This window comes from Lytechinus pictus, chromosome 15 (genome assembly GCF_037042905.1).
Source record: "Lytechinus pictus isolate F3 Inbred chromosome 15, Lp3.0, whole genome shotgun sequence".
Lineage (NCBI taxonomy): Eukaryota > Metazoa > Echinodermata > Echinoidea > Temnopleuroida > Toxopneustidae > Lytechinus > Lytechinus pictus.
In genome coordinates this window covers 21,404,943-21,430,997 of record NC_087259.1, presented here as the reverse complement: position 1 = coordinate 21,430,997, position 26,055 = coordinate 21,404,943, and the positions used below count along the sequence as shown (strand labels likewise).

The window sequence follows — 26,055 nt, the reverse complement described above, 5'->3', positions numbered from 1 at the left end:
ACCCAATAATCTTGAGATCTGAGGTAAGGAGTGCTTGTAGAAAGTTTTTTTTTCTGAAAATGGGTCCCATATCTTACCAATCAACTTTCATAATTAAGACCTAGAATAGGTTTTGTTCTGTAACTCCTTGCTAACCATTTTTAATTTATAGAGAGAACACTTTTGATACTTATTCATCTTCGACGTTTTATCCTTAAACATAATCTCTACCTCTCTCTTGGCAAAGAAAGTAATTGCACCCTCTGCTCAATCCTCGATCCACTACTGTGGTTCAGATACTTATTGATCAGGATTTGTAACTCTTATCTATTGCTTAAGTCACAAACCAATCCTTGAATGTTCAACTCTTAAAGATATGAACCAAAAGATTTAGAGGTCCTGTAACACAAAGGTAAGCGGTTAATCGCTAAGTGAAATGGCCTATCACGATCATCGTTGCATGTGAATTTTGCTCAGTAGACTGACTGGGAACCAATCAGAATTGTTCTTTCAAATAAGCGATTAATCACTAACCTTCGTGTTACTGGACCCAGACCATAGAACTTCATCGTACTTTATCGAGTAAGAAACCTTGACACTACTTCTTGGAAATGCTGTAGGTCTGTAAACGTGCACCTGATCTGAAGGTAGGTCTATTTGTGTTTGAAATATAATATTCAATTGGATTTTGATAACAATCAACGACATGAAAATAATTTGTTTTAATATTGATTTATTTTTCAGGTATTCGGTCATGCTGGCACCCTGATATATTTGAAGCATACACATGACACTTAATTCACCCTTCCGAATAGTCCATCCAGGAACGCCCACTTCCCTGGTCCATCGAAGCTTGTAGATCGGTGTCCGTAATCGAGGACCAATACACATCCTGAATCTTCATTTTGATACAATGCGATTCATCAGCGACGGAGACCTACGGCAGTGGGTCCAGGAAAACCTGCAAAGGAAGCTGATACAGCAGGTAGGTCCAGGGGCCCGTTGCAGAAAGAGTTGCAATCAATCGCAACTCTAAAAATCACGCGCAACTGGATTTTCAACCAATCAACAGCGCGCATTTGGGCCTTGCGATTGATTTTTTGACTTGCGTTTAAACGCAACTCTTCCTGCAACGGACCCCAGATTAATAAGATGATATATTTTGTGGATAAGAACATCGTGCAAGCAGATGTATTGCATTTCAACACTCTTAAAAATGTTGGGCAACATACTGTCCACACAACAATTGGTTACAAATTTATCCAATTCTGGGTTTTAAACCAATAATGTGTGCTTTGGGTTAAAACTGCACAGTATTGGTTGAAAACTACCAAAATTTGTATAAATTTTTAACCAATATTTGTGTGGACAGTATGTTGCCCAACCAGGCGCGTAGCCAGGGGGTGGTGGGGGCGGTCGTCCCCCCCCCCAAAACGCTCCCAAAAAGAAAAAAAGAAGGGTAAAAGGAAAAAAAGGAAAAAGCGAAAAGAGAAAAGGGAAGAAAGATAAAGCTTTGTTGTTTTTCCCCTCTTTTTTTGTTAAAAACCTGAACGAGACGTTCTTTCTCTTTATACAAAATTTTTCTTCCGCGCTCCGCGCGGGAAAAAATATCAAAATTGCTATTCCCTTTTGTTTCCCACACCTACTCCGTTTTCCCCTTCCCGGCTGGGGGAATTGTATATTCTTGCCAGAAATTATAAAGTATACATGGGCGGGTGTAAAGAGTATGCAAGGTATTTTTAATTATTTTTGCATTGACACAAAATTTCGGCTCTTCTGTTCTACGCTTTTCAGCAAGTAATTTTTTGCAAAGTATCTGCTCAAAGGGGGAGGCATTAAATTCAAAAATAATTATGTACGATATTAAACTTTATTCTGTATCGCTGTACGTCCATTTCCTGTCTTGTTTTGCGCCATTGATTTGAAATTTTGAATATCACTGAAGTTTCTTGATCAAACAAAAGGAAGCGCTTCATATGAGCGAAATTACACAATGTTTTTTTCTTCCAAAATAAATCACAGAGGTTTCCGTGATTCGCGAGCATGGGAAAGGAAAAGTCCCTCTTCTAGCTTGCATCATCCTTTTCAAATTTTGAGCTCGTTTTCTTTTCTTAATCGAGTTGTATATAATCTAAGAAATATCAAAATTAGAACAGGTTAAAGTTTCAGAGAAATTTCTATAATTCAGAACTTCAACGCCATTCGCGGAAGGAATAGGGCCTTTTTCCTTCCTGCATATACCCGTTTTCTGTTTTGACTTGAGTTAACGAAATTTGATGTGGATAAAGTTTTCACAATCAAATCTGATGTGACCAAGGTAGGCATAATTGTATCATTTCTGTTCTCTATTTTATAAAACGTTTTAAGCTTCCGCGCTTCGCGCGGTAAGAGGAATTATTTCAAATTATTCAATCTTTTCCCATTTTGGGGCGCTCATAATTTCACTTTCGAATTTTTTTTTTAATCACAGCAGGTCAATTGAATTCGAGTTGATAGGGTACTAGAGACGCAAGAGACGCCTTCTTTTGATTTGAATTTGATGAGATATCAAAAACTTCGCGCTCCGCGCGGGAGGGGGGCAAATCCACCCTCCCTGCAGCCTCCCCCCTTGGGAGCGCGCTTCGCGTGCACTTACCGCCCCCTCCAAAATTAAATCCTGGCTATGCGGTTGTGCCCAACGGTTTACAAGTGGACGTTTTAAAACCATCTTCGTCTGACCGGGAAAAAAGAGAATTGCTTGTAATTTATTACAATATGAATCATTATTTACTGATCAGGAAATCGATTGGAGTACATTATGGACTTGGACAATTTATTTACAATATGGGAGATAATATAGATGATGTGCCTACGTATTGTTTGATACTATAACAAGTTGAAAAAAATAAATATATATCAATTTCTAATTTTCATTTCGTTTGTTGATTTTGACAGGCACATGAGCTTGCAGTGCAGACCGGATGCGAGGTTCTAGTTCGGTTACAAGATGGAAGGGAGTCCCAAAATTGTAAGTACTATGTCACTGACAAGATGAGGAACGACTTCATGAGCTACGGCGTCAGAGCTGGACCTGGTGACCAACCAATGTCAGGTGAATCCGGATTACCTAAGAAGTACGTACATGACTTCACGTGTCAGGTGGCTTGTGAACCGATTGGACCGATCCCCTTTACACCAGAACCAGGCGATCCGCAAGAGGCTGAAATAGTTCGAGTACAACAGAATCACCAACCCCCTGAGCCTGATTCCCATGTTAGTGACGAGTGGCAAAAACTGTACAGGGAGAAATTTTGGTCTCAACAGTCGTATCTGGCATCCAAGGCACAGCATACAGCCATTAGCTTAGAGGACCAGAGACCAAGCACCAATGGTCAACTAACGCCTGTATATCCACCAACTTCATCGGTTCAGTCGGATGTACCCGTCCCTATGGAGAGTCATGAGAGCAGAGATACGGCTCTACGAAATCTGAAGCAGTTGCACCTCCAGAGGATAATGAGGTGTGAGGCAGAACAGGAGACTCGCAAAACTGAATTTACTCACCAAGCGAATGACAACGAATGCGTTCGGGTTATTGCAGTCCCCCAAGAGCATGCTGAACAACGCAATGAATTTGTATATGTATCTCAACTAGAAAAATTTCAGCTTGCTACACGACAAATGTCGCCATCAGAGCCGCGGCCATCGCAATCACACCCAGAATTTCAGCCGCAAAACAACTTGGAACAAAATGTAATAGCAACTTTGCCGAACTGTCCCGATTATGACCCCAAAAAGTTGTCCGTATCACCTGTTGCAACACAGCAACGCTATCTTTGTCGCATATGCGAACGTACTTTTTGTGATATTTACAACTTGGTTTCTCACGCTAAAATGTTTCATTCGACACTACCAGACTTGATTTTCTCCTGCAATTCTTGTCCTTCTTATTTTGAAGACGCTAGATCACTCCACGATCATCTGATGACTCACGGAGATCTTGGGTTCTTTGCAGGAGCAGCATGCCTAATAAAAAGTCATGGTAAAGATCGACAAAATGTTGTACAACAGCGTCGATTCCCTTGTCCAGAGTGCGGGAAAATCTTCTCCAGGTTTGGCTTCATGCAGAGTCATATTGAGCGCGTTCATGGTGGAACTAGGATTGCTGCGTCAATAGACACAACTGCCTTATCCAAAGACACCACTGGTACTGCCGATGTTTCTATGGCATCCCCAATAGGACCTAACACAAGAAGCCCAGCCGAATTTGCCGGTAAACAAAAAAGCACATTTGCAAACTTGTACCAATGCACGGACTGCGATGAGAGGTTTGAAAGTCCCGAAATCCTCCAACAGCATATCAAGGAGTCGCATGTTAGTCCGAAGACAAGTTCTGCACCTCCTTCGTTCACAGGAAATGCTGAACCTCCGGAGCAGCGGCTAAGGTCCAAGTCGCAAGACGTTTTATCCATTGGAAAAGAAATCTTCACATGTCAAGAATGCGGAATGCAGTTTCCTAGAGGAAAGCTACTGCAGAACCATGTCAATAAATATCATATTCCAGGCGATCCCACCATGGAAAGTCACAGAGAGGATCGGCTTGATACCGCAAAGATAGCCACTCTCCAATCCAAACAACAGTGCAGCAACGCAGCCAACTCCGCAGTAGCAGTAAAGACAGAACCTAATCAAGAGATACTAGATTTAAGCACGAATAACTCTCTTACTTACTCCAATCAAACTTTACCAGGTGACCCTAGCGTCGTGCCTTCTTACTTTCCAAACAGCAGTCCTGGTACACCACGGAACGAGGATAAACAGAATGAGGATGAAGAAATGTCCATTGAAAATGATCAATTTCCTGGCCAGAAGCGATTCGCTTGCGATGTCTGCGGCAAAACGTACAAGTACGGATTCCATATGAAAGAACATCGTTTGACCCACGCTGCGGTGTGTCCGTTTGTTTGTCGTATGTGTGGCATGGGGTTCTTCAGGCAGAGGCAGCTAAGGGACCATGAACTTAGGCACACAGGAGCTTATCCGTGCCACTGCGAAATATGTGGCAAAGGGTTTCCTCGAACGTCAGAACTAAAGAGACACTTAGCTTTCCGCCATTCTAGTCATCTAGATCTGTTTACTCGAAAAAAGCTGACGTCTTTGAGGAATGAACAGCAAACTTAGTGTCCAAAGTTTCTTTGAACATAACTTGTTTAATTTTAAGACCTTGTCGCGGTTGACTTACAGAAATTTATATGCTTAGTGATTTTAGATACGGTGTTTATGAAATGATGATGTTAGTGTTCAGAGTTATTGAAATTAAAAAAATGCTGCTAAAGTGCTGAACCTAGCTGGGTTTAGAAAGCAGATACCGATTGCGATAGGACAATATCAGGTGAATACATGCCCTGCTATACACAATCATCCTAATTTTCAGCGGAAATTCTGGGTTTTGGTCTCGAAGATGAAATTATATAAAAGTACATTCGGTGAGAAATATCGTTGTACTGATTGAAAAAGGGGAATTGATTAAAGAAATATATATATATTGGGGTCATTGGGCTATATTAAAATATCGATGATGATTGACTCTACGGATCATCATCTTACGCGAAACGCCATTTCGAGCAGCCCCCCCCCCCCTCCCAAAGTTATGGGCTCTTTACGCCACTGCCATCTGATTGTGTTTTATCATGGTAGGCTCCCACAACACTTTAAAAAAAATCGTTCCTCGACCCCGGCTCTAACCAGACCGAGTACATAGGCTAATTTTCCAGAATTCATTTTAATCGCCTTTGATAATGCGGGAAAAGGAAACAAAATATATGTATTACTATTTGTAATACATATCGATTTCTAATGCAATTTATTTTCACTTTAAATACAAATACAAATTCACAGCATACAATGTTCACATACATATCAATGATAAATTTGGAATTACAAAAAAGTTCAAAGAAATTGCTAATTCGGAATTACACCTGGCATCGCGTATGTTTACAGAAAATAAATCATAAATGATTATAAGAAATACAGCATTAAATGAAAATCCGAATATACTAATTTTTGGTCTTGATACTATTTTGTAATATTCGTAACATAATTAGACGTTTGGCTGTTTGACGATTGAACCAGTTAGGTCTTGTAATGATAATTTTTTCGACATAATATTGCCTTTTTACACATGAAAGGGTTACATTGTCAATATAAGAAATGTATATATATATTTGTTTTTTATGATCTAGGGGATCTATTGGACATGGCAATCCAATAGATGTGACCAGTGACCAGTTCAATCAAAACGGATATCCAATTTTAGTTGAGATCTAAACAATAAAATCTGAAAGAAATCTTCTTTTGTCTATGTAGGAATCGGGAAGTGATGTGTTACAAGCAAAACTTTTACATGTTCTAGGTAAAGGTTATGCGACTAATGTTTTATCTTTATAGCTTGTATAAGGTTTGGTAAGTCTGATAAGTTTGCTAATTTCACTATTTATTTTTTCATTTTCAATTAAAGAAGAAAGAGTTTATTATATGCCCGTGAGCTAGAATGTGACATGGACTATATTTACAATTGCAATAGAATACAATCACCCCCAACAAAAACTAAATGATAGATTTAAAAAAAATGTATAAAACTACTTCAATAGCATGTAATGAGCAAAAATTCTAAATAAACATAATATCTTAGTATAAATGTTAGCTTTTGCTATGTAGCCACAACATGTTTAAGACAAGTGCTTGAATAGATTTTATTCAAAAGTCTAAAAAATAAAATTTTACAAAAGCAAGGGTCATTGCAAAAGAAGGAAAACACTTTCAGAAAGTGATAAGATAGTTACTAAATGCAAAAGTTCAATATGAAATTATCATTATTGAACCTCTAGAACTTTAGACAAACTTTAATTGAGATGTATTTTATAGGGCATTAATAATGTTAATACTAACTACAGGTTGTTGGAGATCTAAACCTATGTTAACGGGTGAGGGGCCGGTTTCATAAATACTTACAGTAGTTGTAAGTTTGAAAGGTTTATTGTGTTTGGCTGCTGAGTCCTGTTACCATGGTAATTGTCATATTAGCACTGAAAATTACCATATTCGTAACTCTTTATGAAACGACCCTATAGGTGTATGATATTCTCACATTTTTGATAAATTTCATTTACTGTTTGGTGGTTGGCATTGTGAGGTTAATCCTTATTGAAATATGATCTAGAAATTATATGCTACCAATTATTTCATATACATATCGTGATGTTCGCAGCGAAATAACATACATAATTATGTCGATGGATTAGATATAATTGCAGAAGTCGGAGACGATGGATATTTATATGTATATGTTAATTTAAAGGTAAAATCGATAAATTTTCAGTAATGTGTGAAGAATTTTCTGCAATGACTGTACCTCAGCTTCACTCAGAGAATATCAAAGTATATTTAAAAAAGTAAGTAATCCAATATATTTATGTTACAAAAGGGCATTCAACAACATTGTGGGCACCACTTTGCCTATACTATGGGTGCAACTGAAACAATATTGTGTCTTTAAGCTAATTCATATTTTATACGATATAACTTTACATGTATATAGCGAGATTTCCACTTTAATTACTGTATTAGGCAAAGAGTTTTATGAATAATAATAAAATATCGAGCTTGGTCGTGTGGGTTGAAATGAAACGTGTTATTAGTTTTATCAGAGAATGGAGAATTCGATACCATAGAAAATTATAAGTATTAAAAGGAAAAGCAGAAGGTGAAGAGGAAAGACAATAAGGGAATGGAGGAGAAGGAGAAGAGAAAGGAGAGAAGAATTATCACAGTAAAAAAAAAATTATACAATGTTGTTTATTATATGAAACTTACAATATACGGTTTTTAACAATTTAAACAACCATGCTTAATTTAATTAGCATTAAATATCAAGAATCAAACTTTGTTATTTTAGATTTTAAACACTAGTTTAAACCATAAACACTTGTTTAAACCGTTTGAACAACTACTGTCTGTAAGGTTCATATAGTAAATAGCGTTGTGTAACAGTTGTACTGTATAACATTTAAAAACATCAGTTTGAATGTGAAGAAGGAGAAGAAGAAAGGGTAGTAAGAAAAAGAAGAATAAAAAATCCCAGAAAGACAAAGAAGAAGAGAGGGTCGAAGAGGGGAAAAAAGACAGAGAAGAAAGAGAAAATGGGCGTAAGAGGAGGGGGAACACTAGCGTACCTAAGGGGGGGGGGGCAGGGGGCAGACTGCCCCCTGACGAGTCACAAGCAAAAAAAAGGAAGCGAAAAAGGGGGGGGGAGAAAAGAGGAAAAATGAAAGAGAGAAAAAAGGGGGAAGGGGAAAAAGAAGAAAGAGTTTAAGAGAAAGGGGAAATAAAAAACTGGACTGCAGACTGTCGGAAAAAAATATTAACTGTCGGGCAGTTATGTTTGTGCGCATTATGATCTGCGCATAGTTTACACTCTGCGCGCTGACGTCACAATAGATGAACAGGTGATTAATTAGCTGCGGGTATGAGCTGATTTTTCTCATCTTCTGCACTTTAACTGCAGATCCGATGCGTTATTTCATGAAGCTAAAAAATTGAATTATTCCATGGACCATTCAAAAAAAAAATTCTACAATTTCAAAATACTTTACTCTGCATTGCTGCCAAGAATCACGAATATTACCCGGAGTTTGAATAAATGGTAGAGTGGTTTTGATTTTTTCTTCACATAGAGACAAAGCATTCGGCGCATTTTTGGTGTTTTAAAAAGCACATTTGCTCTAATAAAAATGCTGATAGTTTAAAAACAAGCACATGAACCCCTAATTTTTAATGGTTGCACCTCTTAGGTATACCTTCCTCTACAACTCTGCAAATTTTTGTGAAAATGACATGGATTTTGAATAAAGTGCAGCATTTATTGTACGTTTGTAATTTGTCACTGAAATTTTACATTTTTTAGATTGGGATTTTGTTATCGTTTACGCCTTTTTTAAGAACTGACAGTGCTGTTAAACTTAAAATTGCAAACAAATAGCACTATAAATAGATTCTCCATTCTAACGATACAATTATTAACTCTCTTGCTAAATTTGATGACTTTTTCATGTATTTTGACTGAGTAATAGAGGTTTAAACTCATTGTAGTAATATTGGGCGGTCTAAAAATGCCAAATTCTTTTGAATGCGCAATTCCATAAAAACATCAATTTGGGTGAACTTTGAAGCTCTATAGCAAAAAATCAAGCACATGAACCTACGTTAATTTCTGCATATTTCGAATATTAAGGTTCTAAAGTATCTATGTGCAAAGTTTGGTGAAAATGACATGGATTTCACTTTAACTGTGGAACGTCCTTAAATTGTACACTTTTATCGGTAAATTGTGATTTTTACGCAATGCGACTTTTAGAGCTCTCTGTAATTAAAACAATAAAAATTTCGCTCGCGCTAAGCGCTAGCATCAATTTTTTGGTTGGATACCTAAAATAAATGTCTAGTTTTCAGGTTAAAATATAAAAATAAATCAGCTCGCACTTCGCGCTCGCGTCAATTGATTAGTTAGAAACCAATTTGTTCACGGTTACAAAAAGTGCTTATTATATCCAGTTCTTAGGCCGCAATATCAAAAATGTCAGCTCGCACTTCGTGCTCACATAAAACTGTTTAGGTATATCCATCCTGTTCATAGTTAAATGAAGTGTCTAGAATGTCCGGTTTTCAGGTCGGAATATAAACAAATATATATATCATTAGAAACCAATTTGTTCACAGTTACAAAAATTGCTTAGAATATCAAGTTCTTAGATCGGAATATAAAAAATTTCAGCTCAAGCTTCGCACACGTATAAAATTCCATCCTGTTCATAATTAAATGAAGTGCTCAGAATGTAAAGTTTTCAGGTCGAAATATCAAAAATTTTCAGCTCGCGCTGCGCGCTCACACCAATTAATTGTTTTTAACTACCATCTTGTTCATAGTTGAATAAAAAAGGGTGCTTAGAATGTCCACTTTTCAGGGGGGAATATCTCAAATTTTCAGCTCGCTCTTCGCGCTCGCATCAATTAATTATTCAGTCAGAAACCAATATCTTCATGGTTACTAAAAGTGCTTAGAATATCAAGTGCTTAAGTCGGAATATCAAAAGTTTTAGCTCGCGCTTCGCGCCCGCACGACTGTTTAGATACCCATCCCGTAAAACTGCTTAGAATGTCTAGTGTCCAGTTAGGAATATCAAAATTTTTAGCTCGCGCTTCGGGTCGGAATATAAAAAAATATATATATCATTAGAAACCAATTTGTTCACGGTTACAAAAATTGCTTAGAATATCAAGTTCTTAGGTCGGAATATCAAAAATTTCAGCTCAAGCTTCGCACACATATAAAATTCCATCCTGTTCATAATTAAATGAAGTGCTCAGAATGTAAAGTTTTCAGGTCGAAATATCAAAAATTTTCAGCTCGCGCTTCGCGCTCACATCACATCCGTTCGCGCTCGCATAATTTATTAAGGAAGATACCCATCGTATTAATAATTAAGTGCACAAAATGTATCGTTTCAGGTCTAACTTTTTAGAAAAAAACAGCTCGCGCTTCGCGCTCGCAATTGTTATTTTAATATTATTATTTTAAACTGATTTCAATGTCAAATACCTATAACGTCTCCAAATCAGCAGAATTGGGAACATAATGTAAACACCTTCAAAGAGGAATAAAAGAAGTATGTTAACATAAACATTGCAATTACCACTTGATTAGAAATATATCGATCACGATCCAATACATTTCATTTCTGGAATGATATACAGAAAAATAATTAAAGTGCAATCGCCCGATAGCAAATATCAGTAGTAGCAAGATCCCACCTTCAGTGCCACTGCCTGACCTACACATCCAAACGTGTATGGGGGGTGGGCTGCAAAATGCAGGACAACGAGGACTGCGAGGTGCCCAAATATCCTCGTATATTGGTAATTTTATGACCTGCACGTTTCACATCATGTAAAAAGGCTAAATAATAATTGAAAAAATGTTCGCTCGAAAATTAAAAACTGTGAAGTTGATTTGAGCAATTAATACCAGCCCCATTAAAAAAATTGTGCCTATATACGTCCATGCCTACTACCCCCTTGCTCATTCTTGTCGCTTGCCCCCCCCCCCTACCCCCCTGACGAAATACGCCACTGAGAAGGAACATAATTATATGCGAGCTGAGACAGGTAAGGTTGGCGTAAATGAAAGATAACAGGATGAAGAGTACAGCAAATTGAATTGAGACCATGCAAAACGCATGGAAAGTGATTTTGTTTTTAACACTCAAAATATCACTTGTTACTTTTATTCAAGGCACTAACCGGCATGAAACGAGACTCAAAATTATATTTTATTTCATTTTCACAATGTGTTTGTCCCTCTCGATTACATCGCATAAACAAACATCGCTTACCCTATAGATGGCGCTAGACATATTTGAAGAACATCGGTTAATTGATTTCGTCTCTCTCCTAAGCCACTTTCTGGGGTTTTATATGCTTTTATTAGTATATAGTAGTTTAAAAATTGTTTAAAAATTTAAATCTTGGGACCATAAGAATGATTGATTATTGCGTATTTATTGAACCCAAATCCCCACAAAACCATAAATTATTTAAAAGGCGAGATCGAAGAAGATGAGATCGAAGAAAATTTAATTTCTTCTTTATAATTATTCGAAGGAATAGATGGATGATTCTTTTGTTTAAAACTTCACATTTTATTGTAATTCTATCCCTTGTTCTCATCCCATTAAAGGGTGCCAAAACGTCATTTTAAAAATATGAATGCGGACCGTCCAACTCCAAGAGAAGAGATATGACATAATAAAGGGCAAGGCAAACCAGGAGTGCAGGAGCGAACATACCCCCCCCCCCCCATTTCTCCTTCCCCCCCCCCTCTCTCTCTCTCTGCTCTTCTTTCTCTCTTCGAATGTGAATAACCCCAAAATATTCAAAACAGTCTTTTGAAAAGACGAATCCTCACGAAATGAGCGTATACAGACCTGTAACAACCCATAAATTAATTACATTTTTTTCTATCAAATGTAAATTATTACGTAAGTTAAGATAACTATGGGCGAGGAATAAGCGTATGTTTTGATGGTGGGGGTGGGTGTATATATCTGTACATTTGGGTGTGGGGTGTGAGGGTCACTCGGTGTGTGTTGTGAGTTTAATAAATGTAGGTGTTGGGTTGTGAGGGATAATTTATGATACGTCTGATGTGGGTGTGAGTGCCAGGGGTGCGTTTGTGTGTTGTGTTAATGATAAAAAGTGTGCCTGGGTGTGTGATGTGAGAGGGTGCGTGTGTGTGTTTGTGTGGGCTCCCATTTGGGTAGGAGGTGCCAGGGGTGGATGCCGTGTGTATGAGTTTAGTACATGTAGGTGTTGGGTTGTGAGGGATAATTTATGATACGTCTGATGTGGGTGTGAGTGCCAGGGGTGCGTTTGTGTGTTGTGTTTAATGATAAAAAGTGTGCCTGGGTGTGTGATGTGAGAGGGTGCGTGTGTGTGTTTGTGTGGGCTCCCATTTGGGTAGGAGGTGCCAGGGTGGATGCCGTGTGTATGAACATACGGGCAATAGGTGTGTGTGTGTGCATGTTGGGTTGTGTGAGGACAGGAAAATAGCTCCTTTTCTTCCGGAAGGTTCGTGATAATCAAGATTTTAGTTTAGTTTTTTATTTAGATAAATCAATGAAGGAAATAACTGCTGACCGAAATATTTTCACGTTATGTATTACTTGTCACTTTTAAATTCATCGATTGACGTCTATTATGACCTTTTGGGGATGGATCATGGTACCTAAATCACGATTATTATTATACATGTATTATCATTATTGTCATTACTATTACTATTATTATCATTATCATTAATAGCTTATAGCTTTGATTGGAATCAAAGACAATTCAATAATTTCATGTACATACCTAAAATGTATACGGTTACTAAATATCGAGGTTGTTTGAATCTTCCCAACCTACCTTGCTTGCCCATATGTATATTCAAATGACCCACCGCCCCCCTTCTATCTTTCTCTCTCTATTTTCTGTACCACTTTGTTTGTACTATTTCTATAACTTATCCTGTCCTTCCTTATTATAAATCCTTGTTTCCTGTCTCTCCGTCTCTTCCTTCTTTTCACTATCTCTATCTCCAACTCTCTCTTTCCCTTATTTCCCCCTCTTTCACACAAAACCCTTTCCACATTCAAAGACAATCAGAACCATAAAAAAAAATGTATAGAGAGATTGCATGTATACAAAAATAGATGAAGTGGGATTCACCCTAACGATTAACTGATTGAATAAAAGCAAAATTACTAGAGAAAATATAGGTGGATTTTTTATATAAATCCAAATGAGAGAATCATTACATTTGTAAGTTTTTTATTTGTGACGTCATATGCGGGAAACCCCCAATATAGCTTGTGATATAAAATCCGCAAATTCCTGATTTTTAATGCAACACGGAGAATACAAGTATTATTGTAAAATGGGGTAATGTACCTTGTGATTATATCCCACGTACAAAAAGAATCGCTTTCAATTTTTGGAGAAAATTACCCGTTGGTATGATTTTATTAACGGATTTAAAAACCATTTTCCTCTTTTTCTGCTTCAATTAAAACTAATTTTATCATCAGGATGAGCTTCCTTTAACAAAAATCGCGACATAAATTGGAAACATACTCGCTTGCATGGGTGTCGATCACGGGGGGGATGGGGGGATATATCCCCCCCCCAATATTTCAAGTGGGGGGATGGCCTGTATTATTACCCCCCCCCCAATAATTTAGGGTAGAAAATTTATAATAATGATGATGAAAAAATGTAAAGGTTTGATCATGATGATTATAGTGATGATTATAGTATGCCATCAATCAGTTTGTTTCCCTCGCAATTTGTGTATATTGTTATTGAATAAAAAAATTCTTTTCCAGGACTTTTAAACAGATGGGTGGAGGTTCAAAATGAAAAAGAATGAAATGTTTACGTATATGATATTTTTTAACACATGACATAAAAGGACCCCGACAAAAAACAACTTTTGTTGATAGGGTGTTCCATCCCACCAGTGGTAATATGATCATATTTTTACAATTTTTAATAAGTGAAATCAATTAATGGTTTCAGAAAGAATAATCATTCATTTCTCTCTAAAGCGTATCTTCGGATATGAACATCGGATTTTTATTTCCATGTTATTCTTGTTATTGTTATGGACTTGAATAACTAAACTTGATTGGCTCTTTCTTATTTTGGCAAAAAGAAATCTCTTTTGAGTTTGGAAAGGGATGACAGTTTTGCATTCTATATGAGCACACCCATGCGGTACGTAAATTTCATTTTAACACATATATTAGCTGATATTACACACTGATGGTTCAAGAAAATGTTGGAGAAATATCATAACATGACAGTTGAGTTTTGATTGTTTTTATGTTTGTTTTTGTTTTATGCACTTATAAAGCATTTAAAACATGTTAAAATCCAGGGTTAAAATCGTCTAAGGAATGACGGTAAGCCCGATGGCGCACGAGAAGCCACACAGTTTGTAATTTGTGCTAGTCTTAATTTTATCATCATGCATTAAGAAGAAAAAATATATCGCCAGTTGGGTTAGATTTAAGAGAGAAGTTGTATACATCATGTGCAATAAACAGATCACTTTGTACATGGTCCAGACAATTTTTGTCATTTTTTCTTTCGTATGAGTTTAGAATAGGCTTACTTATAACACAAATTGAATTTTCAAAAAAAATTATAAGTACAGTACACTGCAACAATGAAAGAATTTCCAAGAACACAGTGGCGTAACTACGGGGGGGGGGGCATGGGGGCACGTGCCCCCCAATCGGCTGGCCAAAAAAAAAACGGGGAAGAGGAGAAAGGAAGAGAAACGTAGTGGGAATGAAGAAATTATTGTTCATTATAATGTTATATTATAATAATGTTATGTTATAATACATAAGAAACATTTTTTCATAACTTTATTTAGCTCAGTCCTAGATTTCTTCATTGTTCCCGGTACTCGCATTGTCTGTTTAACGTTTTTAAGTTAATATACACCAAATATATTTCCTCGCACTTCGACTTATTATTGTTTTATGTAGTGACATATGGTTCTTTTTTATGACTACTTAAAGTGATTGCCCCATTTTAAGGTGTTAATATAAAACATTTCCTGTCCATGCTTACGTTCGCACTAGTAGATTGGTGAGATATGACTGCTCTTCATGAATTCCTAAAAATCAGTCCTTAAAATGTCCCTTTTTCTGATCTGAATATCAAAATTTTTCGATCGCATCATTTGTTTAGTGAAATACGTATCGTATGGTCTTAGTGAATTCTTACAAACAGGCCTTAGAATGCTTCTCTTCAGGTCTGAATATCCTAATTTTTCAGCTCGCGCTTCGCGCTCGCAATATTTGATGAGTCAGATGCGTATTATCATGATTACAATGACTACAAAAAGTGCTTCATGTGTTTAGATGTAGCAAAATCAGCAAGCGCTTTGCACTCGCATTAGATGACTATGGTGAGATATGTATACTCTTAATGGATTCCTAAAATATAGTCCTTAACATGTCCTTGTTTGGGGTAAATATTTACAAAAATTTCAGCTCGCGCTTCGCGCTCGCATTGTTTGTTTAGCGAGACAGGTATGTATCATAATTACAAAAATTTGCTTATAATGTCCTTTTTTGGTCTGCATATCAAAAATTTTGAGCTCGCGCTTCGCGCTCGCATTATTTGAGCAGTGAGATACATATCCGTTTAATGGCTCTGTCCTTAAAATGTCCCTATAAGGTCAGTATACCTGGCAACTGAGCGCGCTTCGCGCGCTCACTAAGTGACTCAAAAATTTTGCTGGTACCCCCCCCCAATGCCGTGACTCACGGTACGCCACTGCAAGAACACCATGCATATCAACCACTCCCAAATGTCCTAATTTGTGATTTTAGTGGGGGTAATGTTGAAAGATCCCCATCCACAAGAACATTTGTGTCAATCATCCCCCCCAACCAAGAATACCGATCGACACCCATGCTCGCTTGTCCTATATGCCAATATGATTTAGCACATTGATATCGATTTCGCTGTACAGATTGGTGTGTTTGAAACGGTATCAATTCTTTTAGCATAGTGTGCAAGCATAGCTATTTCCAGACATCATTCATGTCGGTAATTAAATAAACACGAACTTTTCATCCCTCGAGCATTCTTTGAAATTTTGCTTTAGAAATCTAGTCTTCCTTAGAAATCTATACTCCATAGTCTCTGAAAAGTTTTGTCAGACCTACATGATACTGAGTTGTTTTTGCGCTCCTGTATAAAATATAATTTCTTGGTTTTATCTCGTAATGTTTGAAATTAGATATTGTGAGCCATGGCCATCAAACCTATACACACACAGTTGCGCGCACACACACCCACCATTATCGACGCACGTACACACACACACACACACACACAATTAATGCAAATTTTGTAAATAATATACAAATAATGAATGTTTATGAGTGCAAAGGACATATTTCATCAGGTGAAAGGTGAATTGACACATACATTGAGACGTAGCCGAGTTAAATGGGTCATTCATTTAATCTTTCACCGAACATGCCGACTGAAGTACTCTGTCCATTGCATATATGCAAACAACATTCATTATTTGTTTTATATTACACCTAAAAATAGATCATATTTGATTGTCAATTGACATTATTTTTAATGCAAATCTGTCCCGGCGAGGGTGCAATGGACAAAATCGTGTGGATCAAAAATTGCACGGATGATGACGTCATTGTAAAATGATCGACACCAAGCAACTACTAGTAATCACATGACATGGATCTATGTAGGTGTCATATAATATCAATTATTTGGAGATAACATGTCATTCAGGTTATTACTCCTTCCTCAGTTGACACCAAACATTCAATTTATCAGTCACACTCCCAGTTTAAACACTGATATTAGATTGAATGAATGAAAATAATCAGGCCATTTACCAGCATATGTATAAATTTATTTACAGAATTCATGTTTTTCAAACTTTTTTGTTCATATTATGTGAAATAATATATACAATCAATTTGGCGGCGTGAAACAAATTGAACAGAACAGAATGCAAGGGTCGAAAATGTAACTTTCAAAGTGATAAAAAATAATCCAAGGTTGCTTTGGCAGGATTTCGGCATTCAGGTAGAACAAAAATAAATACTAGGCCTTAATGTTTGCAAATTTGGTAGGAATAATGTTGCAAAACTTCCCAAAAAAGGAAAATGCACAATTTTCAAGAAAATGGGAAACAAATTATATGAATATCTTCCTGGTTAACTTGGCACAAACCAATTTATCTTGGCAGTATCCAACTTTTAAGAATGCATCGGTTTGGTTGTCCTTCTATTGAATTTACTGTGACAACTAGATGAACCATCAAAAACAAGACAATGAATCTCATGGAGATGGAAGTCTCTTCTATCTCCCAAGATTTCTCACACTGAAAATGGTAATGTTCGAGTGTTTGTTCAACAAGTACGGTTGAGTAGTTTAGAAGCACTTCCTGTGGACGATGGATGGGCCAGACTCATCGTATTCCTGCTTGCTGATCCACATCTGTTGGAATGTTGAGAGAGAGGCAAGGATGGAGCCTCCGATCCATACAGAGTATTTCCTCTCTGGAGGAGCGATGATCTTGATCTTCATGGTTGGTGGAGCAAGGGAGGTGATCTCCTTTTGCATCCTGTCAGCGATTCCTGGGAACATGGTGGAGCCTCCAGAAAGAACAGTGTTGGCGTACAGATCCTTACGGATGTCAACATCGCACTTCATGATGCTGTTGTAGGTGGTTTCATGGATTCCTGATGATTCCATTCCAAGGAAGGATGGCTGGTAGAGTGACTCAGGGGCACGGAATCGCTCGTTGCCGATGGTGATGACCTGTCCGTCGGGAAGCTCGTAGCTCTTCTCGAGGGAGGAGGATGAGGCAGCAGTCTGCATCTCCTGCTCGAAGTCAAGGGCGACGTAGCAGAGCTTCTCCTTGATGTCACGAACGATTTCACGCTCAGCTATAAAGACACAAAGAAATAAAAGATTCTTAATTACAAACGTAATCAGATTTTCGGTACAAGTGCAGTAATGTCAAGATTTACAACATTACGTTCTAGAAGAGCACTAGGACAAAAGTAATTAACTGTATTTGTATTTCTAAACGTGAGGTAAAATATTATATTATTATATTATATTATAGTACCGTAGTTGCCAAAACGTGGTGAGAAAGTGAGAGAAATCTGTAAAGTTTGATAGGTTCAGCAATCCAGGTGAGGGGATGCTCGTTCATTATCCCTTTAATAAATAGGATTATTTTCATTCTTAAACTAGCTTTCAATGACTAAGGTCTAAGGATACAACCGCACTTGAGGATACAATGAAGGAGTAGTGTGAACTATAGATTTACGGATGCTATTTCCGAGGGCAAAATATTTATGCTGTATTAAAGATGAGAAAAACGGGGGAAAAATCTTACCAGTAGTAGTGAAAGAGTAGCCACGCTCGGTGAGGATTTTCATCAGGTAGTCGGTGAGATCACGTCCAGCCAAGTCCAGACGGAGGATGGCGTGGGGAAGGGCGTAACCCTCGTAGATGGGCACGGTGTGAGAAACACCATCACCAGAGTCGAAAACGATACCAGTGGTACGACCAGAGGCGTAGAGTGAAAGTACGGCCTGGATAGCGACATACATGGCGGGTGAGTTGAAGGTCTCGAACATGATCTGCAAAAGAAAAAATGTATACTGTTTTCATCAATCTTTATACTTTATTTTCTAAGCTTAAGACAATCTGTACAGGTACAATCTTTTTTACCAAACAATGCAGAATGAAAAGTTTTCTTTTCTTCTTTAATTTTGTAGACATCGTGTAAATATGCACATATTGTTCTTACCTGTGTCATCTTTTCCCTGTTGGCCTTGGGGTTGAGGGGAGCCTCGGTTAGGAGGACGGGATGCTCTTCTGGGGCAACACGGAGTTCATTGTAGAAGGTATGATGCCAGATCTTCTCCATATCGTCCCAGTTGGTTACGATACCGTGCTCGATGGGGTACTTCAGGGTGAGGATACCTCTCTTGCTCTGGGCCTCGTCTCCGACGTAGCTGTCCTTCTGTCCCATACCGACCATGACACCCTGGTGACGGGGCCTACCAACGATGGATGGAAAGACAGCCCTTGGGGCATCGTCTCCGGCGAATCCGGCCTTCACCATACCGGATCCGTTGTCGATGACAAGAGCGGCAACATCGTCGTCACACATGTTGATTTATTTTTCGTGTACTGAGGAAGATAAATAATCAGATGTTACAGGCAATGTCTACTATGACATAAGACACATCGTAAGGAGTCCTTTTCGTCTGAAAAGGTAGCTCTATAGTGGCACATGGGCTTTAATTATGCGATCAAGTTGATCATCACAATGAGATTAAATTTTCAGGACGATGGTGACAAATACTTTTGAAAGGTTTACCCTATATACAAGTGTCTGGTTTACAGACTAATCTCACGGCCGGAGGGGGTGTAGATGAAATCCAATAACCCCCCCCCCCCCCTGGTTTGGGCCTCAATTCATCCTTGTATGTTATATAGAAATATATATATATAAAGCTGTATTTTTTTCCTGGAACTAATAATTATGCTACTTTAGGTATAAAAAGAGGTGTGCCCAAATACAATTAACAAATCCACCAGACTTTTACATTTGTTCCGATGAGGCCCTTGTAATTGTACACATCTTTTTTGGTGTGTGTTTTTATTTTTTTTGACGCGTTTCTCGACTTAGGGATTTTCGATGAAAATCGTCAGTCTATTTCGATCATAAGAAATACATCCATTTAATTTTCTTTGTAGATGGTATTCAGCAATTTAAAGTCATATGCACTTGCATGGACGTCAAATTCCTGCATCAGACTCGAAAATAAAAATCATGCATGATGACTGCTTTTTGGGTAGTGGGAATAAAGGGGTAGAGTGGGCTGAACTCTTATAATTTGAACACATAAAGTTAAATCAGACAAACAAAACACTAACAATTAAATCAAAATATTACAAGGAATAAGAAAGTTATGATATTTTAAAGTTTAAACTCTTGCATTAATTACTTTAGTTAAACAGTTCTATACATGTTTTCATGAATTTACATTGAGGAAGCTGATACTCATATCCCAACTATATCTTTTTCATTTTATTTTATGAAATTGTATTTATAATCCAATATTGACCATCAAGAATGAAAAAAAAATGACAATCGATTTAAAGCATCAATCATCGTTGCAACTTATTTTGTTACAGGGGAGACATAATATCATAACACATATTGATGAAAATATCAAATGAAATTTTGTGATTTCATGTAACAACGTAAAAGTGGGGACATGACAGCGATCATCAACACACCTAATAAATATTCAGGATAAGCACACGAATTTTCACAAAATATTGTTAAATCTAAAACTCCGATAACTTCGTTATTTGTCATTAGATTTAGATGAAATTTTCAGCGTTAAACTCGGCGAATTTTACTCTATATATTGAGCTATGTTCATGATGTCATGTTAAAACTTTGAAAATATGATGATAATGATATAGGATATTCGGAAGCACTATTCAGAATAATATCTGCTCTTGGTATTCACATGAAATCATTTTGTGGATCGGTAAGATTGTAAACAAAAGAGGTCAAAAGCAAAAAGGAGCTGTGTTAAAATTTTAAGCTCATAGGGCTTTTCCGCAATTCATTATATAAGATTTTGGAAATTTTCCCGATATGTTTATTTTACTATTTAGCAGAATTTATCCCATCAATAGACGTCGAATTTCTTGCAACTTGTAAGGCTGATTACCTTCCCTTTTTTTCATTTTTATCAGAAATTCGGATACTTCTCTTAGCGGCTTAAGGTTTTGTGCAAGATGATATCACTCTCCTTGGTTTGTGTGCCCTCCCGCACCCTTCACACAAAACGCACAGGTTGCATGCCCATATATGGGAGCTCTAGCTTGTTCGCGCCATGCCACGCCTTTCTCCGAAATTTATGAATGACCTCCGGGTGAAGTTAATCAATTATGCATGCAAAAAGGCGGGACCGTCCTTAGCTGTCCACCAATTGTTAGACAGAACAATCGCACGACGCACTTGAATATTCATTTATGCAGAAAAAATGAACTTGCTTCGCGCCTACATGCTCACACAATGAACAGCTGATTCAGAATGACGAACTCGACCATAAAGGGGAAAAAATTATCCAAGCTGAGTCGATGTAGGTTGATCGAGGCGAACTATTCCACGTTACCGTCATGCTTTTTTTTCGTTTGCTATTATGCATCCACTTCTATTTGTATTCTGCAAAATATTTGACAATTCTAGAAGACCTCGTACGACAAAAATAATTGTGTGAGGGGACATCAGTCTTGCCAAAACGATAGATTTGGGGAAAGGTTTTATAAGCAAGAGCTAACAAAAGAGAAATATTAAATTATGGAAAGCTTAAGGGGGAAATTCATTTCCATTTCAAAATAATTTCAGGGTATTCCAACAAGTTTGCATAATTCATCTGTATATACATTGTTGTGGAAGACTCGCAGGCATTTGAGATAAATAATCAATGTTACATGATTTGGTTGAAGTTGGATAGCAAGCTTTGCTTTTCTTGGCAAGCCCCTCCGTTCTGTTTTATATAGTCATTATAGTCAAAGTTACTTTAGTTCGCATTAGTTCTCATTGTTTATACCTTACTCCGATTGATGTTGTACTTCAAATTTGACTATGTATTGTTTGATTTTGTTGTGCTTTGTGAACGGAAAATGAATAAATCTAAATCTAAAAATCTAAACCTGTTTGCACTGAAATGATCAATTACGCTTGTAAAGGGCCTGTGAAAACCACTTACGATTCAGTTCAATTTAACATTGTTCACATTATGGTCACAAGATTGTGGATGCACAACTAATATCACAATGCACAATCGACAATTATCATCTGCGCATATTTCTCCGTTAAATACTAACGAATGCCAGAATGATTGACAAAACACGGTTTTACGAGTGAAATTTTGAATGAAAAAAAGATTTTCAGAATGTTCACAACTGAAATTCAGCAGCAGAATAATAACGCAAGGTTCCGGATTTACGCGTTGAAAGCAGGGGATACTATCCCGAAAGTGGGCGCGGCAAGCCTAGCCGTGATGGCGTTCGCTCGAGAAACGTGTGCATGTAGGCGTGGCAAACTTGAATAAGAACAGGTGTCCTCACGCAAAAAAAGACTATGTAGCTATATTTAAAAAAAACGGGTTAAAATTAAAAAAAAAACATACATTTTCATTGAAAACAAAATAAAGCGTAAAGTACAGCGAATGCATTCTTCTTTTCTATATTGAAATTGAATAAATTTAAGCTCCTATTTCGAGATGGAGAATGAAAAGAAACTCACAACTCCAAAAGCAATTGACTGAAATAAGTGCGGAATTCCTCCGACTGATTACGAACTACAACCTGCTTACATGATAAAACAATAGCCAGATAAATTCAGTGAATTCGTAACTAATTACACGATAATTGAAGGTGAAACTTACCGAAATGAGGAGAACAAGATTTTCACCACCTGTGAGCTGGCTGGTACTTCTAGGTTGGAATGATGCAGAAACGAAGAAGCGATCGGGTATTATAATGATGACCGCATCATTCGAACGTGGAACACGTTGACCATATAAGGAGAACATTTGACTCAACGTGGACTGCGCACACTCACTTTATTATTAATATCCTTATCGGGGTTCGCCTCAGAAAGCCACCCGGCGTTTTCTCACTCAACACTGATGCATAAATTTTGTCCTGATTAGCAAAAGTAGGTGCTTTAAAGGTCATAAATACACGCGATGACTTGCTCTTTTCCAAATATAATTCCACTGTGCTATGTTCCTCTTGCTATATTTTGCCTCCAAAGGGATTGTTTACGAACTCGTACAATCCCAAAGTGTCCGAGATGACTAATAACTAGTACAACTCCCTTTGTCCTAATTTACTGTTAAAGGGGAATCCAGCCTTGGCCATAAAATGTTGTGTTGGGAAGGATAAAAATTAATTAAACAGAATGGTGAAAGTTTGAAAGAAATCGGAGAAGCTGCTTTAAAATTGAGATCACTAATAGTATGTAGATTTCAAATTGGCAACTGGGTAAGTAAATTATGACAAGGGGCAAGGACAACTTTCCCATAAGCCATGTACTTTATTACCAGAGATTTGTGGTTTTCTCCTAAGTACCCATTCCCCTGGGGCAGTAATCTAAATATAACCCAGGTAGTAAATTGTTTTATGTCCTCATGAAAGAAAAATATAATTTGATATGAAACTTTTAGAAAAATGACATTTTAGCCATAATATGTATTGGAGTACATGGAAGAGTAGTCCTTGCCTTACATCACTATGACATCCCATATGCGGCCAATTTGAAGTCTCCATGGGTATAGTGATTACCAATTTTTACAACTTTTAAAAATTCATAACTTTCTTGATGTTTGTCCAGTATTGTTCAAACTTTCACCTATCAACTTGTCTGATTTTTCTTTTTCTTATAAAAACAAGATTTTATTTGGGTTGGATTCCCCTTTAAATAATAATCAGCACGTACTTGCAGACACAACACAAGGAAAACTATGTAAAAGACATATTACATCCCAACTGGAAGAACGCAAGTGAAAATTAAGAAAAGAATGAATGATGATAACATGGTCGTTTTGCCCCACGTCAATTGATGGCATCAGCCTTTATAAAGCTCGGTCGTTTTGCTTTCTCGAAAACAAATCGCATAATTCTGCGCCTTCATAGTAATGATCTACATCATGTAAGTACATCCTCCATCATTTGTAACGACAGAACTTTAAGAATCTTAGGGGGCCTGGCACAAAAACAAACGTGAACAAGAAGAAAATAAGGGGGCGGGAAGAAAAATATATATATTTGAAAATGTTGCCTCTCCACCATCCTGGATGAATGATGATAATAATAATAATAATAAACAAGTCAGCAGAAGCCCTAACGGGCAAAATATGTAATGCTCGGTCGCTAATAGCTTTCTCGCATTCACGCTCTCATACTTCTGGAAATACCTTCCTTATAGATATGATTTAAGGACATAGTTTGCATTTTTAAATGTTAAATATTACATGTAATTTGAAAGAATAAAAAATTGACGCGGGGTGCAGAAAACAGAAGAAAAAAAAACAGAGAACGATGAGAGAAATAAAGAAATATGATACACGAAGTGTAAATTCACCAGAAATTTGATTCCTATTGATTCATAGTCCTAGTTACAATTTAAGAATCCTAGCACTAAAAGGAGAGCTCAGGTCTCATTCCCTCCGTGGCATCATTCGTCAAACTTCAGCCGATTGGAAAGTGCCAGTAGCCTACCCGGGCTAACCACCTGTTAAAGTCCACCCCAGAAAAATTTTGATTTTAATAAATAGAGCAAACTCAAACAAGCACAACACTGAAAATTTCATCAAAATCGCATGTAAAATAAGAAAGTTATGGCATTTTAAACTTTCGCTTATTTTTCACAAAACAATTATGCACAACTCAGTGATATGGAAATCAGAGAGTCGATGATGTCCCTCACTCACTATTTTTTTTAAATTGTTTTAATTATACAATATTTCAATGTGACAATAAGGACCAACTTGACTGATCCATAAAATGTTGAACAATTGTTCAGGGAGGTACTTGCCCGAGCTAACCACCTGTTAACAGTCTCAACATTATAAAGTTACGATGTCAGACATGCATGATATGCAGCATCACGAGCAGATGAATGAAAATGCCAATGTGATTATAATAATTGTGATCGACTCATGTGATGAGATGTGGAAAGTTACGTAACATTGTCTACTGTAAAATATCATTGGTGATGCTGATTCAGATTGACAGATGATGTCACGGATCGAGGGAATGAGAAGTCAGCTCACCTTTTTAGGAGTGGAGCTTATAGCAAGTTGGTTTAAAACGAAACATATGGATTCTTAGATTTTAACATATGAGTTGTATTTAGAGCTATGCCTCAATAGGAATCAATTCGGACTTGGATGGTGCAGAACCTTTAAACTGTTTTAGGAATTGAAATATCACGATTTTCTTTTTTTATATATATTTATGTTTTTATTATAAATCAAAAAAGATTGCAATATTTACAAGAGATTGGCTGGATAAAAAAAAACAAGAAATCAGGCAGAGTATACTGTAAACATACTTATTGAAAGCTAATTTCGAGACTGACAAAAGATGGATTATCGAAAAAAGCAAATCGACAGTGCCTCACCGCACAAAGCCCCGTCTCACTGACAACCTATGTAAATCAAACAAAAGAAAGACGAAAGCCTAAATTGCCTGACTTGATAGATAAGCTCGATCCCATCACTTTCTTTCGAAGTCCAACGAATATATTTGGACTTTGTTGGTCGCTATATTCGTTGGTAGAAACAAAATGGCGTGGAAAGGCAAGCATTTCCCCTATTTCTACTTGCTCAAAATCGAGTTTATTACTTAAAGAGATTGTCCGGGCTGAAACTATTTATATATTTAATATTTATATAAATAGAGTAAAATTCACAAAGCAAAATGCTGAAAATTTCATCAAAATCGGAAAACAAATAACGAAGTTATTTGATTTTAAAGTTTATCAATATTTTGTGGAAACAGTTATATGCAAACAGTCATGAATATTCATTAGGTGGGCTGATGATGTCATATCCCCACTTTCCTTTTTCTTATGTTATTATAACAATTGTTTCATTTTTTTCATATGATGTGTCTCCATTATGATGAAAAAAGTTGCGGCAATAAATAACTATGCAGTTAATCAGTTGTCAATCCAATTGCTTTAGTTCTTGGTAGAATTTTTTTAATAAACCTTTTAAATAAACCTAATTTCATATAATGAAACACAAAAGAACAGGTGGGGATATGACATCATCAACCCACCTAATGAATATTCATGACGATGTGCATATAACTGTT

General features: G+C 37.0%; 2 protein-coding genes across 2 annotated transcripts; one reads left to right on the top strand and one right to left on the bottom strand.

The window, feature by feature from the left end:
* The first annotated feature begins 721 nt into the window (after positions 1 to 721).
* LOC129277429 (zinc finger protein 354B-like) lies at positions 722 to 7,636 on the top strand. Its single transcript, XM_054913608.2, has 2 exons — positions 722 to 964; positions 2,914 to 7,636. The coding sequence occupies exons 1-2, from the start codon at positions 893 to 895 to the stop codon at positions 5,137 to 5,139; spliced, it is 2,298 nt and encodes a 765-aa protein (XP_054769583.2). The 5' UTR covers positions 722 to 892; the 3' UTR covers positions 5,140 to 7,636.
* Positions 7,637 to 17,020: 9,384 nt separating this feature from the next.
* LOC129277897 (actin CyI, cytoplasmic) lies at positions 17,021 to 23,047 on the bottom strand. The gene is made up of 4 exons (XM_054914078.2): positions 22,617 to 23,047; positions 18,944 to 19,329; positions 18,527 to 18,773; positions 17,021 to 18,068 (listed from the first exon to the last, which is right to left on the bottom strand). The coding sequence occupies exons 2-4, from the start codon at positions 19,307 to 19,309 to the stop codon at positions 17,551 to 17,553; spliced, it is 1,131 nt and encodes a 376-aa protein (XP_054770053.1). The 5' UTR covers positions 19,310 to 19,329; positions 22,617 to 23,047; the 3' UTR covers positions 17,021 to 17,550.
* Positions 23,048 to 26,055: the final 3,008 nt, after the last annotated feature.

What these genes read in the sequence shown, in the direction of transcription:
- LOC129277429 (XM_054913608.2), top strand. Translation starts at nt 893, where the DNA reads ATGCGATTCATCAGCGACGGAGACCTACGGCAGTGGGTCCAGGAAAAC. An exon ending in AAAGGAAGCTGATACAGCAG is followed by an intron (nt 965 to 2,913) that starts GTAGGTCCAGGG and finishes TGATTTTGACAG; the next exon opens with GCACATGAGCTTGCAGTGCA.
- LOC129277897 (XM_054914078.2), bottom strand. Translation starts at nt 19,309, where the DNA reads ATGTGTGACGACGATGTTGCCGCTCTTGTCATCGACAACGGATCCGGT. An exon ending in ACAGGGAAAAGATGACACAG is followed by an intron (nt 18,774 to 18,943) that starts GTAAGAACAATA and finishes TTTCTTTTGCAG; the next exon opens with ATCATGTTCGAGACCTTCAA. An exon ending in CTACTCTTTCACTACTACTG is followed by an intron (nt 18,069 to 18,526) that starts GTAAGATTTTTC and finishes GTGTCTTTATAG; the next exon opens with CTGAGCGTGAAATCGTTCGT.